Source organism: Penicillium samsonianum, assembly GCF_028829775.1.
Source record: "Penicillium samsonianum strain IBT 33392 chromosome Unknown utg000003l_segment0_segment0, whole genome shotgun sequence".
In the NCBI taxonomy this organism is placed as follows: domain Eukaryota; kingdom Fungi; phylum Ascomycota; class Eurotiomycetes; order Eurotiales; family Aspergillaceae; genus Penicillium; species Penicillium samsonianum.
Genome location: NW_026643261.1, coordinates 2698720 through 2713339, shown reverse-complemented (window position 1 = coordinate 2713339; position 14620 = coordinate 2698720). Strand labels below are relative to the sequence as shown.

At 50.2% G+C, this 14620-nt stretch overlaps 6 protein-coding genes across 6 annotated transcripts; 3 read left to right on the top strand and 3 right to left on the bottom strand.

Moving 5' to 3' along the window:
• Positions 1 to 1409: 1409 nt before the first annotated feature.
• Positions 1410 to 4133, bottom strand: N7471_004614 (F-box domain protein; the record flags this gene model as incomplete). Its single annotated transcript, XM_057277333.1, has 2 exons — positions 1410 to 3927; positions 4024 to 4133. 2 exons carry the CDS (start codon positions 4131 to 4133, stop codon positions 1410 to 1412), a joined length of 2628 nt encoding a protein of 875 aa, XP_057136943.1.
• A 577-nt stretch (positions 4134 to 4710) lies between these two features.
• On the top strand, positions 4711 to 7008 carry N7471_004613 (putative C6 transcription factor; the record flags this gene model as incomplete). Its single annotated transcript, XM_057277332.1, has 5 exons — positions 4711 to 5414; positions 5477 to 5914; positions 5967 to 6348; positions 6401 to 6536; positions 6590 to 7008. The coding sequence occupies 5 exons, from the start codon at positions 4711 to 4713 to the stop codon at positions 7006 to 7008; spliced, it is 2079 nt and encodes a 692-aa protein (XP_057136942.1).
• A 241-nt stretch (positions 7009 to 7249) lies between these two features.
• On the bottom strand, positions 7250 to 8895 carry N7471_004612 (protein translocase subunit TIM50; the record flags this gene model as incomplete). The annotated part of the gene is made up of 3 exons (XM_057277331.1): positions 7250 to 7840; positions 7897 to 8598; positions 8656 to 8895. The coding sequence occupies 3 exons, from the start codon at positions 8893 to 8895 to the stop codon at positions 7250 to 7252; spliced, it is 1533 nt and encodes a 510-aa protein (XP_057136941.1).
• Positions 8896 to 9334: 439 nt separating this feature from the next.
• On the top strand, positions 9335 to 10210 carry N7471_004611 (uncharacterized protein; the record flags this gene model as incomplete). The annotated part of the gene is made up of 1 exon (XM_057277330.1): positions 9335 to 10210. The coding sequence occupies one exon, from the start codon at positions 9335 to 9337 to the stop codon at positions 10208 to 10210; it is 876 nt and encodes a 291-aa protein (XP_057136940.1).
• Positions 10211 to 10290: 80 nt separating this feature from the next.
• Positions 10291 to 11900, bottom strand: N7471_004610 (proteasome regulatory particle lid subunit RPN11). The gene is made up of 4 exons (XM_057277329.1): positions 11626 to 11900; positions 11264 to 11517; positions 10670 to 11205; positions 10291 to 10612 (listed from the first exon to the last, which is right to left on the bottom strand). Exons 1-4 carry the CDS (start codon positions 11692 to 11694, stop codon positions 10467 to 10469), a joined length of 1005 nt encoding a protein of 334 aa, XP_057136939.1. The 5' UTR covers positions 11695 to 11900; the 3' UTR covers positions 10291 to 10466.
• Positions 11901 to 12004: 104 nt separating this feature from the next.
• rpdA (histone deacetylase RPD3) lies at positions 12005 to 14559 on the top strand. Its single transcript, XM_057277328.1, has 4 exons — positions 12005 to 12422; positions 12474 to 12774; positions 12828 to 13369; positions 13416 to 14559. Exons 1-4 carry the CDS (start codon positions 12240 to 12242, stop codon positions 14313 to 14315), a joined length of 1926 nt encoding a protein of 641 aa, XP_057136938.1. The 5' UTR covers positions 12005 to 12239; the 3' UTR covers positions 14316 to 14559.
• Positions 14560 to 14620: the final 61 nt, after the last annotated feature.

Genomic DNA, 14620 nt, shown 5'->3' with positions numbered 1-14620 from the left:
CACAGTATAGCCTTTTCTTTTTTGTTGATTTTGACTGTCTTCTCTTCACCTCGGTCAATTCAATACTACTGTTCCGTTGCGATTAATGGTCTTGTAAAAAGTACAGTTCAAGAGCAGCTGTGCTCCAATGATAGTAGACTCTAAATGGGAAGGAAACCTGCAGTAGAAAGCTGGCAACTGGTCGACTCCGCACGGGCTTTTCTCTGAAGGCCCTCTTTGTATAGAGGAGTGATCTACTACTATGACAATGGCCTTTGTGAGTGGCAAAAGTGCCAACAGCGGGGAAATAATTACCCTCAATACATAAATTATCTTGCAAACTTCTCATCAAAAGAATACAACACTATTACAGTCAGACAAAGCTACTAGTAACATGGTAACAAAATGGTAGATACACCCAGGAACTGACAGCCAGGCTGCCAGCTACAGATCCTGACAACATCTACAAAGTGGGACCAGATCTCAATCACCTTGACCAACAGCATTGACGCTTGCTGTCCTCACAACATCAGCAAGGGACTGGAAATCTGAAAGAACCCTTCTCGCCATGCAAGCGAGGGTCGGACCCAGAGCTGCCTGGTCCCTCGTAGAAAAATTGAAAATAGAAGCTGATCCAACCGGAATCTACGAGTTGAAACCCTCTACCAAAGCGATGGGATTGGAGAAATCATACCCAACCCCGGAAACTCAAGTGATCGTATCAATTCGTCCCTTCCGGTGGACCGAGCAGATCTCATTGCATTCAAAGCGATAGTACATGCGCCATTCATCACACCCGAGATACCGAGATACCTCCCAATAAGACACTTAATTCGTCTCCACCTGCCACGTTGCCTTCAGCGCAGGATTTAGGAGGGAACAACCCACAGCGGTTGGGCTCGGATGAGACGAATGACATCGCTATGGATGCAGTGCGTCATATGAAAATCTACAACCTGCGGTCCCATTTCAACCTGATTAAGTAGGGATATAAGGCTTACAATGACTTCCAGAGAGATGCTGTCGAGAAGAAGTGGGTGCAAAGGAAGTATAGGGTCTGGGACTTTGAGACGATGGTAACAGTTAAATGTTTTCATCAGCTCAAAAGAGCAGGGCATGTCCAGTGCAAGTTTCCGGGGATTAGGGCTGTGCGGCCAGGATTTTCCATGCTTATCCTGCAAAGCTGGTTCTATAAAAATTGGTCAGTACCATAATCCATCATCACTCTCGCTAAAGAATCATAGCCATTTTCTTTATGCTTCCAAGTCCCGATGCGTTCCGCGTCAGTTTCTCATCCTAAAGAGGCCTCTAAGCTGCCCGATGGGATAGCACTCGGTATATCAGAACTTCTACCTATTATGGAAACAAAGATTTGTTTTAATAATTTGACAGTTATACTAGATGGAGAATTGGACATATGATAGAAAAGGCTACATGACATGGCACTTCCCCCTTCGCTTACGACCCCGCTCCTTAATTGTGTTATCGTTCCAGTCCTGAATGCGGCGGCGCCATTCCTCATTTGTTGGTGGCGGTAAGCTAGAGGGTTCGGTTGAAACCCGCCTGTGGAACGACCGTTGCCTCTGAGGTATCTCATGGTCGTCATCTGCCGCAGTGCCCTGTCCGTCTTCATATGGCTGTGGGATGTGGAGAAGGTTTGGCGATGATACAGAGTATGGGAAGTAGGCATCACCTAGTGCATCACCCAGTGCCGAGGCCCTCAAGTATGGAAGAGGCATGGGGTTTTCTTGTGGGGGTAGTTCGGCTGGATACAAAGCAAACGTAGGCGTGGTGGGCTGGAGCGATGTAGGTGGACGCGAAGCAGATCCAGGCTGTTCTGGCGAGAAGTTGTTTGTGACCGAATCTCGGGGGACCAATTGCTCTGGGTTAAAGTCTCTTCCAATAGAATTTACCCTGTGCCTGGCGCCAGTCGTATTGCCTATTCCCTGAAAATTGACAGATTGTGGGCGTGGGCGGGTTGACTGCTGCGCGACACGACCGGTTTCTTCTCTTTCAGGCCGTAAGGTAGAATTGGCAAAATTGACTTGGGGGAGAAGCATTCGCTGTAGATCATCTGGTAATGGGTCCACTGTCTCGCGTTTGTAAGGAGGAGGAGGTGGCACCCAATTATCGGCGTCACTCTCATTAGGAATCTGTCGAGGGTTGTGGGAATTACGATATCGAGGGTCGTATCGCCCACGGGTTGATGCAGCCGCAGTGGCAGCTCGATGGAGAGTTTCACTGGAACGAGGCTGCGTATTGTCATATGGAAGGTCGATTATATCGCCTCGAGAAGTCTCGCCTGGCGAGGTAGGAATTGCAAGACTGTTGCGGCGGAAGTGAAGTGGCAGAGCTCGGGATTCTCGAGTAACTGCTGAATGGCCAATGGCTGCAAATGTTGTAGCAGTATCACCACGGTGTAGCCGTGTTCGCCTTCTTTCAAGCTCAACTTCCGTGGCCAAAGAGGAGTCCGGCTCCATAAGAATCTTGGGCGCCATTTCTCCGACTTCGATGTCAAGCTCAATCGTTTCGCCATTCATGGTAGAGCGCTCAAAGTCCAGGAGGAGGATTCGACCACCGTCAACTGGGATATCTTCTTCGCCAAAGTTCTGTGAGCGCACACCACCAGGCGCTACCGCGACGAGTCTCCGACGGCGTTTTGAGTCTGAAAGCACCCAATGAGCGGATGTGATCCCGTGCATGTCACTCACCCGCCGCCCCCGGATCAAAATCTTAGGCTGTTGAACGATTTTCTGAAGCTGTGCTAGATTGTCGCGAGGCGCGCAACCTCCATAATGATGACCACCACCAATCTCGGTACCAGAAATTTCACTAGCACCCAAGCCAGGCATGCCATATATCCACAATTCTGAATCTTGGAACCCCAATGCAGAAAGTTCTCCTGCATCATCCGTGGCGGGCCTCATGCTTGGCCGCATTTCCCGAGATTCATCTGCAAGGAACGGACTGGCATAATAAACGATTCCGGCATTCTTATTTAACTGAAGTGTCCTGAACGCCCCCAATTGCTTGTCATATCCCATCACCCAGTGATCGTCGTCTTCCTCATGACCAGCAATGAGGGAGACGTGAGTTATATGACAGCCGATTGTTTCAGGAAAGAGAATTTGTGTTGTCCACATTCGCATCTCGAGTTCTTCGGGTGAGGCATCCGTTCCAGTCTCAGTATAGAAAGGAGGAGTGATGGTGACGATACCTTGAGCTGTAAAGCCAAGAAGCATCGCTCCATCAGGCGAAAATGAAAGTGCATCGACACGGGGACAACGCACCGCCCGGCGGTCGGTTGGCAAAGCCTCTTCAGCCACAGCGTATACCTCAATACTATCATCAAAGGCTAAGGCTAGCACACTACCTGAGGGAGAGAATTTGATGTCCCTTGGAGCATCATTCAGCGTTATAACTTGAATGTGCTTGGCTTCATCGTCAGAGAGCCGGTAGATATGAACTCGATGCGTAGAAGATAAAACAGCAATGAGTGAGCCATCATCACGGATTGTGGCGCCGAGTGGCCGCCTTCGAGTCATAAGTTCATGTTTGACGGCGACTGGGTCAGTGGCCACGTCTAGTATGACAATGCGAGAAGAGCTGATACAGAGAACCATTTGACCATTTCCTGAAAATGAGAATCGAAAAACTTCACCCTGTGGGAACGCCGTCGACGAGCTCATGGAACTTGAAATTAATCGCACAAGAGTTTGCCGGGGCCGTAAAAATGCGTCAAAAGCATTCTGCCTGACCTCCTTTACAAATTGGCGCTTCAGTTTAGTGAGGTTTTCTGCCTCAGAAATGACCCCGCGAGCCCAGGAAAATGATGAACAGCGTGACAACTGATAGGCATACAATGCCGCGGAATCGGAAGCTTGCTTCCATCTTCGGTTTAGCAGACACAGTGATGCAAATGTATTGGCTTCGGACGCATACAGGATGCTATTGACTCAGTAAGAATTGCAGTCAATGACTGACCGTAAGGCCACATGTCGGACGAACACAAGGTTGCGACTACCTAGTGAGATAGAAACTTACTGCTCGATCACATTAAGTGGTAGCCGGTCAAAGCACGTCTTTACCCTGGGCGATGCAGAAGAGGCCGCTTGATGGACGAAAGAGCCCTTGGAGAGGGAGGTATCCTCCATGATCACCGCTTTGTACCTACATACAACAAATCAGGCACGCCGCGAGCATTGTTGAGAAAAAGATGACCTTGTGGCTGTGCAGTTTCTCGCCCCATGAGGCAATGCGGGACACCAAGCGTCAATGAATCAACTCATGCCGATCGCCTGCATTGTCCACGCCAAGTCCAAAGATAAAAATAGAAAGAGCCTGAGGCAGAAAGTCATTATGTCAGCAGTTATGTCAGCAGTTTCACGTGGGATGAGTCAGAATTCCCCACATGGATCCATCCATGGATGCCCGCAGTTCAATTTTTGATAAGAAAACGAGATCGCCGGATTCTGATATCTGGGGAGACTTTGTACAAGATGATGTGCGTGTAGCTCTTTGATCGGATACAGCTCCCTAGCCATTTAGAGCTCCCAATTTCATCCTCGCCTTCTTCTCCCTGCCGTGCAGGCCTCGTGCTCATACCCCTCACTCTGTCCAACCGCTAATCGGCCGACTCCGAGAACACCCCGACCAAAATCTCCAAATCACCAATTTTCGCTTTCCCGGTATTACCCCTCAGCATAACTCCCTCACACTTGGGCGCGCATCATGTCGCCTGCACCAGTCCAAGTCAATTCCTCGTCCAAGCTCCCATCTCCCGGATTCAATGCCGGCGCCCGACCGTACCGTTCCCACAAGGTCCGCGCCTGTGACTTGTGTCGCAAGCGCAAGTCTCGATGCACCGTTGATATCCCCGGTCAATCCTGTCTTCTATGTCGCGTGCAAGGTGCCGACTGTCACTATCAAGAGGAGGCCAACGCGGATGCTTCAGTCTTGAGTGCCACGGACTCAAAATCCTGGCCGGGGCCTCCTGTAATGGAGGCCGTGCCGGGGCAGAAGCGTAAGCGCAGTCCCGATGGACTCGCACACATGGGCCAGAATATCCCGCCGCGGCAGCCACCCAATGGGCCCAGCCCCCATGGAACGACTTCGTCGGGTGGTCGTCGAGCAAGTGATCCACGGCGGAAAGACATGGACGATCCCCAGAATGAGTCGGTTCTCATTGTTGGCCCTATGGTCGCTGAAGACGCCCAAGTCATCGAAAAACACATGCCCCCAGAGCGGATGAGTCAATCGGAAGAGCCCAATAGTCACCCGTACAATATCTACTCTAGTGATCCGCGGAAACCAGTCCTTTACACCACAATCTCGCGACGAAGGAAAGGTATGCGGAGAGGAACGCCTCCTGGTGAGAACCAGAAGGAGGTCCTCGAACAAATACTCGGGCCGTTCAAACATGACCTAGTGAGACTGTATGTTGACCATTGGACTTCCCCCACCCCCATTTTCTACCCTGCTAATATCCCCCCTCTAGCTTCATTGATCGTTTTAACGTTTCTTTTCCGATCTTCGACGGGGAATCGTTCTGGGAATCATATATGGCCGATGACCTGCACGACCCACCAGCTGCACTAGTGTGTCAAGTCTATTCCATGTCCCTCGTATATTGGCAACACACCCAAAAACTTGCATGTCACCCGAAGCCGGACGTTCGATATGCGATCAACATGACCGTCGCCGCGTTGCATGAGGAATTCTCAGCCCCCGGATTGGACACAATCAGCGCCGCGCTTATCGACCTGACTGGACGACCAATTTTCTCCATGACTGGCAACGCCGTCAGCTGTGGCCGCATGTTATCTTTGGCAAATTGCCTTGGTTTGAACCGTGATCCTAGCAATTGGAAGCTCTCACAAGCAGAAAAAAACCAGCGGATTCGTCTGTGGTGGGGAGTTGTGATCCACGATCGTTGGTAAGATTGTTCCGTTTTGCTTTTGGCTTGCAACACACCTAACAATAAATAGGGGAAGCTTTGGTCATGGTGTTCCACCTCAGATTTCTAAAAATCAATACGACGTGCCTCTACCCACCGTGGACGTAATAGTCCCATCAAACCTCCGCACTACAGAACGTGTGAGAGCAGCACACTGCCACATCTACCTATGCCGATTGACCGAGACTTTGGGCGAGCTGTTACCGCTGGTTTATGGGTTGCAACACAAACCCGCACGCGAGACATCCAAGAAGCTCAGACAAATACGAACAGATCTAGATATATGGGAAGACTCCCTACCGGACTGGTTGAGAGGACCCACAATCCACCCCGGAGAACGAATCTATGGAGCAAGCAGCTTGCAACTGGCTTTCTTAGCTGTCAAAATGCTTGTCAGCCGAGTCGAACTAAATGTAAGCTTGAGAGTGGGAAAATCGAAAGGAGTGGTCTCTAACAACTTTACAGGAAGTCAACAACTCCGAAACAGAAAACACCGAGGCACGTCGCTATTTCCAAACGGAATGTAGAAGGTCAGCAGAGGAGATTGTTGCATTCATAACGTCTTTGCGAAAGGATAATTTCAAAGAGTTCTGGCTACCCTGTACGTTGAAGCATTCTCTCTGATTATTCCTTTTTTTCTAATTTTCTCAACAGATAGCGCCTTTCATCTCACATCAACGGCGACATTGCTAGTTCGTTGTGCATTCGAGACCACCGACAGCGATGTTGCACGATCCTGTCTTTCCAACGTCGAAACCCTGCGCTCAGTCTTGCGTCGAGTGCGGGAAGAAGAAGACTGGGATGTAGCAGACATGTGTTTGGACCACTGCGAACGCATTATGCACCGACTTCCCGGAACTGGTGCCACAATGGACCAGGCATTCACAACCACGATGGCAGACAGCGGGCTGGTCAACCCTGCCGCAATATCGCTGCCCGAGACCCAAACAAATAACGATATCGTTGACGACATGATGTCGATATCTAATACTTTTGGAACGATGGACGGTTTCCCCTTTGACATGACAGGAATATGGGATGTCTCCGTCTTCCAAGATGTGAACCTGACATGATCAGAAGATCATTGAACATATACTTTTAGATTCTTATTTCAACAATATACCCTGGGATGCGAAGCCCAACGACCTTGATATCAGTCCAATCTCAGTCTTTCTCATATTAAAATTTCTGACTAAAATTTTGTACATAAAAAAACAAACCCCAAACCCTATGTTACACTCGTTCATTAATGATCAGAACGAACCCCTGATGATCTTCTAGACACAAAAAAAAACAGGAATTGACTCGCGCCGATTACTGATCCTTAGAGCCAGCACCGAACATGCCAGTGAATGAGCCCTTCATGCTCTGCATCTGCTCCTGGCGGGCCTTCTCCTCCTCGGCTGCCATCTCAGCAAGCCACTTCTCGCCGTTCGCGCGGATCTCTGACTCGATCATCTCGTAGTTCTTTTGACCACGCTCGCGGATCTGATCCCAAAGCATCTTGCCCTGAGCCAGACCCTCGGAGGGCGTTTGCTCGCCGTTCAGGGTGGCAGAAGACTTCAAGCCAAGTGCAGCAGCAAAGTTGCCCAGACCACGCGAGGGCTTCTTCTTCTGCTCCTCGGCAAGGTCCTTCTCAAAGCGCTCACGCATCGCCTTCTCGCGCTTGGCAAACTCGACGGGAATGGGAGTGCCATCAAATGACTTCAGCACGGTACGCACATCTTCGACACCCATACCAGCAAGGTATTCCAGGAAGGGGATGAGGGCGACCAGCGTCTTATCTTTCGGGTCACCGGTCCACTTGTCCAGAACAATGGCGTTCTCGGGCTGGTAACGGGCGTGCTCCTCCTTGGTGTCGATGAGAATAACCTTGGAAAGGTCACGGTTGAGATATTGCAAATCCTAGAAGGCAATTAGCATTTCATGACTAGAATAGAACGAAAGAGAAGTTGGCATACCTTGATGTACTCTCCATCCTTGTATCGGGTCGCCTCGCGGAACAGGGGCCAGCGGATGATGCGGTAAGGGTCGAGTTTGCGCAGGACTTGGTCGGCCATCATACTGGGCACACTGGTGAAAAGGACGAGCTCATAGTATTGGTTCAGGTAGCGGAGGAAGTAGTCGACACCAGGCCGCTTGGCAACCCGCCATCCGTGCTCACGGGTCCATTCGCTGTGAACAAGGAGGTCCTCAAGACTGAGCACCAGGGTGTATGGCTGACGCATCTCGGCATCCTCATCCGGAAGCAGCTTGGGGAAAGCAGGGTCCTTGTAGTAGCTGGTGAGATCGCTGGTGCGGGCCTTCATACGGCTGTACCAAAGACCCGGACTCCATCCAGATGGGATCTCAGGGTGTTGGCGCTCCTCCTCTTCGGTTTCCCAGTTGCGACCCAAGTAACCAATACCAGCAACACCAGCAAGCAACATGGTTGCGTATACTATATTGGCCATGCGGGCCTTGCGGCGGTCGATAGATGTCTCATATCCGCCCTTAGGGATGTCACCTCCTCCTCTGCCTTCCGCGCCATATTCTTCTGACTGGGCAGGGTCTTCTGTAAGGTTCAACGGTCCCTTCTTCATACGCCCTTCCAATTCTGCGGCCAGCGTCGATGGAATACCTTGTGTCAGATCGGGAAGAGGAGTCTGTGGGGGTTCTTCGGCCTAGAAAGACAACGTCAGAGGAGATTCCTTTCTGTGAAAGCAAAAAAGAAGTCTTACAGGCTCGGAAGGTTGTGTAGGTTCGGCTTTTGTGCCAAACTCGGGTTGCTCTGCGGTGAAATCTTTTGGAGCTGCTTTGGGAGTATTCGACTTTGATTTGGTCGACTTCGCCTTTAGCTGGATACACGGGGAAAGCTTGTAAGCAGCATACGGCGAAGGCCGGGCTGACAGGGTTGATGCTCGAACGGCAGATGCGAAGACATTTGGCCTCGTTAGAGGCAAGACTGCACGACGAAGCATTGTGTATTTGGTTGAAACAAATAATGTCTTGAATGATGGGATGGACCACAGTCTCTTAAAAGTCGGCGCGAGTCGGTACGGTGGCGGATCCGGACCACCCGTGCAGGTTGTTTATATATCGACCCCCTCGGCCATCGAGTCTTCTCCTTCTTTTCTTTCTTTCTTCAGAAAGTTCACCCAGACATTAATTTGACCTATCAAGCAATTTCTCTCTGCATGCCGGGTTGTATTAGCTGGGGAGACCAACGAAGATCTTCTTCATTCCCACTACCAAGAGCGCAGCAAAGGATTTTCCCGTGAAGCTGCGCTCCGATCGTGGGACACAAATCTTTTTAGTTTTCTTTTTTCTCTTTTTTACCTGATTACCAGAAATATGATCTTCCTGTCCAAATTTAGACTCGCTCGTATCTCATAGAATTCACTTGCATACCTTCCAATCATGGGGTTCAAAAAGAAGATGATCCATTTTGAGGAGCAACTCTCCGATGTCGAATCCGAACCAGACGCTGAACCTCCGATCTTACTGCGATTCCCTTTCCTCCATCTACCGTCCGAGATCCGCCTGCACATTTATCATTATGTCCTGTTCACGCCAACTCGGAAGAGTGCATTGAAGCGCACTGGCGGCAGTGTTGGGTCTTCGGCGAAGAAGAGCAAACCTCTAGCACCATCCTCGCACCGCATCGCTCTGTTCCTTGTCTCGAGACAAATCCACGACGAAGCCACTCACTACTTCTATTCAACCCAGACATTCCGTGTGTTCCCCATCCAGGACTTCTTGCGCATGCCAACGATCAGGGCTTTGCCTCGACGCCACCGCTCTTCGATCACCACAATCGAATTGATTGTGGGATCAAGCTGGACCGCACCCCCAAAGTCATGGGTTGTAAACCAGGGCTTGGGGTTACACGACATGGAACTGGTGCGCACGTTGAAAGTGTTTGTGCAGTGTGACCCTTCGCACCCTGTGTTCGAGGGCTTTCGCATCTCCAAGAATTACTATACCGACTTCTGTGGCAAATTGTTACATCAAATCCTGGAACGACTGCCACGTCTAGTTCAGGTCGAATTTGATGCCTGGCCCTCTGTAGAGAAGAACGGAGCTTTGATGACTCGCTTGCTTACGGAAACCCGGGATGCTCAGAAAAAGGTTCTTTGGGGCCCTGATAGAGGCTGGACCGACACTCAAGATGAGACTCACGAGAAACATGACCTCAATGACGTGGATGTTGCCTTTGATGGCCTGCGGGCCTACTCCCCTGATGTTGTCGAAGCCTTGAGCAACTCGCTTCAGACAGTCAAGTTGGAGTCATGATAGTCCATTGTTCGGTGGATATTGTTCATATTGTTACGATTTAGATACATTGCGCGGCGCATAGATTACATGAAACAGAATTATAGACACTTACTTTCAACAATAGGCCAAACGCCATTCTTGTTGACAATGAATTTATTATTGTTATGTGAAAATTTGAGTAGAAATCATTCATCTGTTGGTCTGGTTTGGTAACATAAAGCCCAACCAATCAGAAATAATTAAAGCGGTTTGATTGGCACACTTTTCTAACTCTTTAGAGGTCTTCATCAACTTCCATGACAGCACCGTTTGTGTCTTCTTTGGATGATTGCCGTGCCACCGAAGCTTCCTTGTCAATCATCTGCCGCGAGACGGCAACAATGTTATCCTCAATCAACTGTTGACTTACGTCCTCGATGTCTGTAAACCGTCAGTCTATATTTTTGGGGTTATTGTCCAGGAAAGAAAAAAACGTACGCTTCTTGGGGTCAAGCTTGCCAACGTATCTCGTCTTCAGCTGATCCTTGCTCAGCTCCGTCTCTTCCTTGATCCGCTTCTCGTAGCCCTCTGCAAGGAGAACAAGCTGCTTCATGCGTTCCACGTTGTGCTGACCCTCCTCGTGGAAGTCACTCATTTCCAAGGCCTCGGTCCATACATGCTTGTGAAGGTTCATCAACATGTTCTCTTCCAATCCCGTCTTACGGTAATCAATCGCAATGCTGTAATAGTGGCGGTTGAGACCGTGGATCAGAGCCTGGATCGAAGGCTTGTTGAGGTGACCCAAGTTTGATGTAGTCTGGCGGGGCTCCTGACCCATGACCACCGTCTGAGGCTGGATAAGACGGAAGGCGTCAATGACAACCTTGCCCTTCACTGACTGGATAGGATCGACGACAACCGCAACCGCACGCGGTGTGAGCTGCTCAAAGGATTGCTGAGTGTTGATATCGACCGAGGAGAGCCAGCAGCCGAAACCGGGATGCGAGTGGTACCAGCCAACAACAGTTTCTGGTCTGTACGAAACTATCAGCATGGGGGAGTCCTCTATTATATATCAGCTGATAGGCTTACCGTCCCGTCTGTCGGAGCATTTCCATCATTCTAGTTTGGAACACGGGGTCCACTGCCTCAACACTGACACCAGTACCACTCTGGGGCATAGCAAAGACGTCCACTACCCGAACTGTGTATTCATCAACAAACTCGCCTAGCATCAGGCCCATGACCTCCATCGGGACACCCGCGCGGCCATGTCGTAGCATCTTCAGCAGAGCCAAGGAGGAGATGTGGACAGTTTCGGAGTTATCAATCAGGTTTGGGGTATCCTAAATAATAGCTCTCATTAGTCAATGTAGAGAAACATGGTGAAGCTAGGCTAGGGTGTTGCCATTAATGCCTCCCAACAAGGAGATTAGAGGTCTTATTCAACTTACACCACCAGGAGCAGCGCCTCCCATCCCCATGCCTTGAGCGGCCTGGAGCATCCGGTTAAGGCGATCCATAGTTAAGAGATATCCGACAAGACTTGATGAAACGAGAGTAGAGAGGGCGAAGCTATCGCTATTTGGAAGCTCCGGGGCAAATCGATTTGTCTCTAGTAGCTTGGTATTGCCGAAATAGTATGCAAAGAAAGATACAAGATAGCGAAAATCCCCGACAGATGTGATATTAGCGAGAAGATAACAAGGTTGTCGAAGACGTGTTAAGTGATGATGAGCAAAGCCGTGGGAGCTTTGCCTGACGAGGGCGGTGTGTGGTTCGGTCGGCTTCCGCGAAGGAGCGGGCGATTCTCTCTCCTCTATCTATTCTTCAATAGCCTAAACAATGACATTGGCTTGCTATTGTGATTAAGTTCTACTACCTAATCTTCGCATTGCGGGATCTGGTGACAATAGGTGCCATCACTGCCTATTTACCCTCTTGGGAGTATATCTGCATTGCGCCTGCAACTACGCTACTTCATCATTCCCCGGATCTCACTTACACTTCTTGAACTTCAACTTTTTTCCACTCTCAACCTAGTGATCACCCAGTCGCTCTCTGCAATATGGCTTTGGAACCTATCTCTGATAGGCTTCTCGGGTCTAAAAATAAGAAAGTCGCTTACTTCTACGACTCCGATGTGGGCAACTATGCCTATGTCTCGGGCCACCCCATGAAGCCTCATCGCATACGTATGACACACAGCTTGGTGATGAACTATGGCCTCTATAAGAAAATGGAGATCTACGTGAGCACTCTTCTGTTATTCTTCTGGTTGACCCTTGCACTAACAAATCAGCGTGCGAAACCTGCCTCCAAGTACGAGATGACCCAATTCCACACCGACGAATATATCGACTTCCTATCCAAGGTCACACCCGACAACATGGACCACTTCTCGAAAGAACAGAGCCGATACAATGTTGGAGACGATTGCCCCGTGTTTGACGGTCTCTTTGAGTTCTGCGGAATCAGCGCTGGAGGCAGCATGGAAGGCGCTGCGCGACTGAACCGCAACAAATGCGATGTTGCCGTCAACTGGGCTGGTGGTCTTCACCACGCCAAGAAGAGCGAAGCAAGTGGCTTCTGCTATGTCAATGGTATAGTGCTTTGATCCTCAAAATGTCTGCCTCAGAAGCTAACATCCATAAAGATATCGTTCTAGGAATTCTGGAGCTTCTGCGCTTCAAACAACGAGTTCTTTACGTCGACATTGATGTTCACCACGGCGATGGTGTCGAAGAGGCCTTCTACACGACTGATCGCGTCATGACCTGTTCTTTCCACAAGTACGGCGAGTACTTCCCTGGTACCGGTGAGCTTCGCGACATCGGTGTTGGGCAGGGCAAAAACTACGCAGTTAACTTTCCTCTCCGGGATGGCATCACTGATGTCACATACAAGAGCATCTTTGAGCCCGTCATTAAGAGCGTGATGGAGTGGTACCGCCCAGAGGCCGTGGTCCTTCAGTGCGGTGGGGACAGTCTATCCGGTGATCGCTTGGGCTGCTTCAACCTCAGTATGCGAGGACACGCGAACTGTGTCAACTTCGTCAAGAGCTTTGATCTGCCAACCTTGGTTCTTGGCGGTGGTGGCTACACCATGCGTAACGTTGCACGGACATGGGCTTATGAGACCGGTATCCTTGTCGGAGAGCCCCTCGGATCGGAGCTGCCATACAATGACTACTATGAGGTATGATTCTTGTTCCTTCCAGACTAACTAATACTAACTGCATTAGTATTTCGCTCCTGATTATCAGCTTGATGTCCGCCCCTCCAACATGGACAACGCCAACACCAGAGAATACCTGGACAAGATTCGCAACCAGGTTGTCGAAAACCTCAAGCGCACGGCATTTGCTCCTTCAGTCCAAATGACGGATGTGCCGCGCAACCCCATCTTAGATGGCATGGACGACGATGCTGATGACGTTATGGATGACCTCGATGAGGATGAGAACAAAGACAAGCGGTTCACACAACGACGATTCGACCAGCGCACAGAAAAGGCTGGCGAGCTCAGTGATAGCGAAGATGAAGACGAGAACGCCGCCAACGGTGTTCGTCGTCAACCAGGCGTCATGCGCCGTCGCAACCAAGTCAACTACCGAACCCTCGAGCCGGACTCTGGGCTGGATAGTGGCATGGCAACCCCGCAAGATGGCTCATCTGCGGCTGATGGAGAAATGGATTTCGCCCTTGATGCTAAGATGGCCGATGTCCCACGCACTGGGCCCGAGGCGCCTTTTGCCGCCCCAGACGCTTCGCACGCTGATGAAACGCCCATGACTGATGCTGATAACATGGCTATGGAAAGTGAGGAACAGGAAGCCTCTACTACCTCTCAACATCAGTCTCCTCCCCCTCATGATGAAGATACTACCATGGAGGACGCTGCTGCTGTCGCTGAACCCACGACCTCTGAACAGGCTCCGGCTCAAGTGTCAATCATTGAGGAGAAACCTCTGGTCGGGGGCTCCACCGCCTCCCCTGTGCGGGCCCAGTCCCCTCCGAAAGAGGCTGCCGATTCTACCCTCGAGAAGAGTGCCGAAGCTTCTGCTCCTACTGTGGACACCGAGTCAACGGCGACCAAGGAAGAGAACCTGGAACACCTGGCAGAACCCAAGAAAGAGGAGTAGCTCTGGTGCAAAGGCGACAATATCGGATCTGGCGCAACGGACAATGGCAGAAAGGTGTTATCGGTTTAACAGCGTGCTCGCATCTTGCTCGACACTGGGAGGGCATTACTCGTGGCGGAATGACAGACTCAAGTCGAGGTTTAGCCTAGAAATGTCTCGGGAGATGGCGGGTTGCTTTTATGGACTTTCAATGAATCATTTGATATTTTATCTTCATCCCTGTGATATCTGCTTTTCCTTTCGTCTAGCTTTTTTTTTCAAAGTTGCAAATGTATTATTCAGTGAAATGCAATCCCGATTCCAAA

Bases quoted from the DNA above. Each gene is read 5' to 3' on its own strand.
- rpdA (XM_057277328.1), top strand. From the start codon at position 12,240: ATGGCTTTGGAACCTATCTCTGATAGGCTTCTCGGGTCTAAAAATAAG. The intron at 12,423-12,473 runs GTGAGCACTCTT...CTAACAAATCAG, and splicing joins ATAAGAAAATGGAGATCTAC to CGTGCGAAACCTGCCTCCAA. The intron at 13,370-13,415 runs GTATGATTCTTG...TAACTGCATTAG, and splicing joins CATACAATGACTACTATGAG to TATTTCGCTCCTGATTATCA.
- N7471_004610 (XM_057277329.1), bottom strand. From the start codon at position 11,694: ATGGATCGCCTTAACCGGATGCTCCAGGCCGCTCAAGGCATGGGGATG. The intron at 11,518-11,625 runs GTAAGTTGAATA...GCTATTATTTAG, and splicing joins GAGGCGCTGCTCCTGGTGGT to GATACCCCAAACCTGATTGA. The intron at 10,613-10,669 runs GTACGTTTTTTT...GACGGTTTACAG, and splicing joins CAAGCTTGACCCCAAGAAGC to ACATCGAGGACGTAAGTCAA.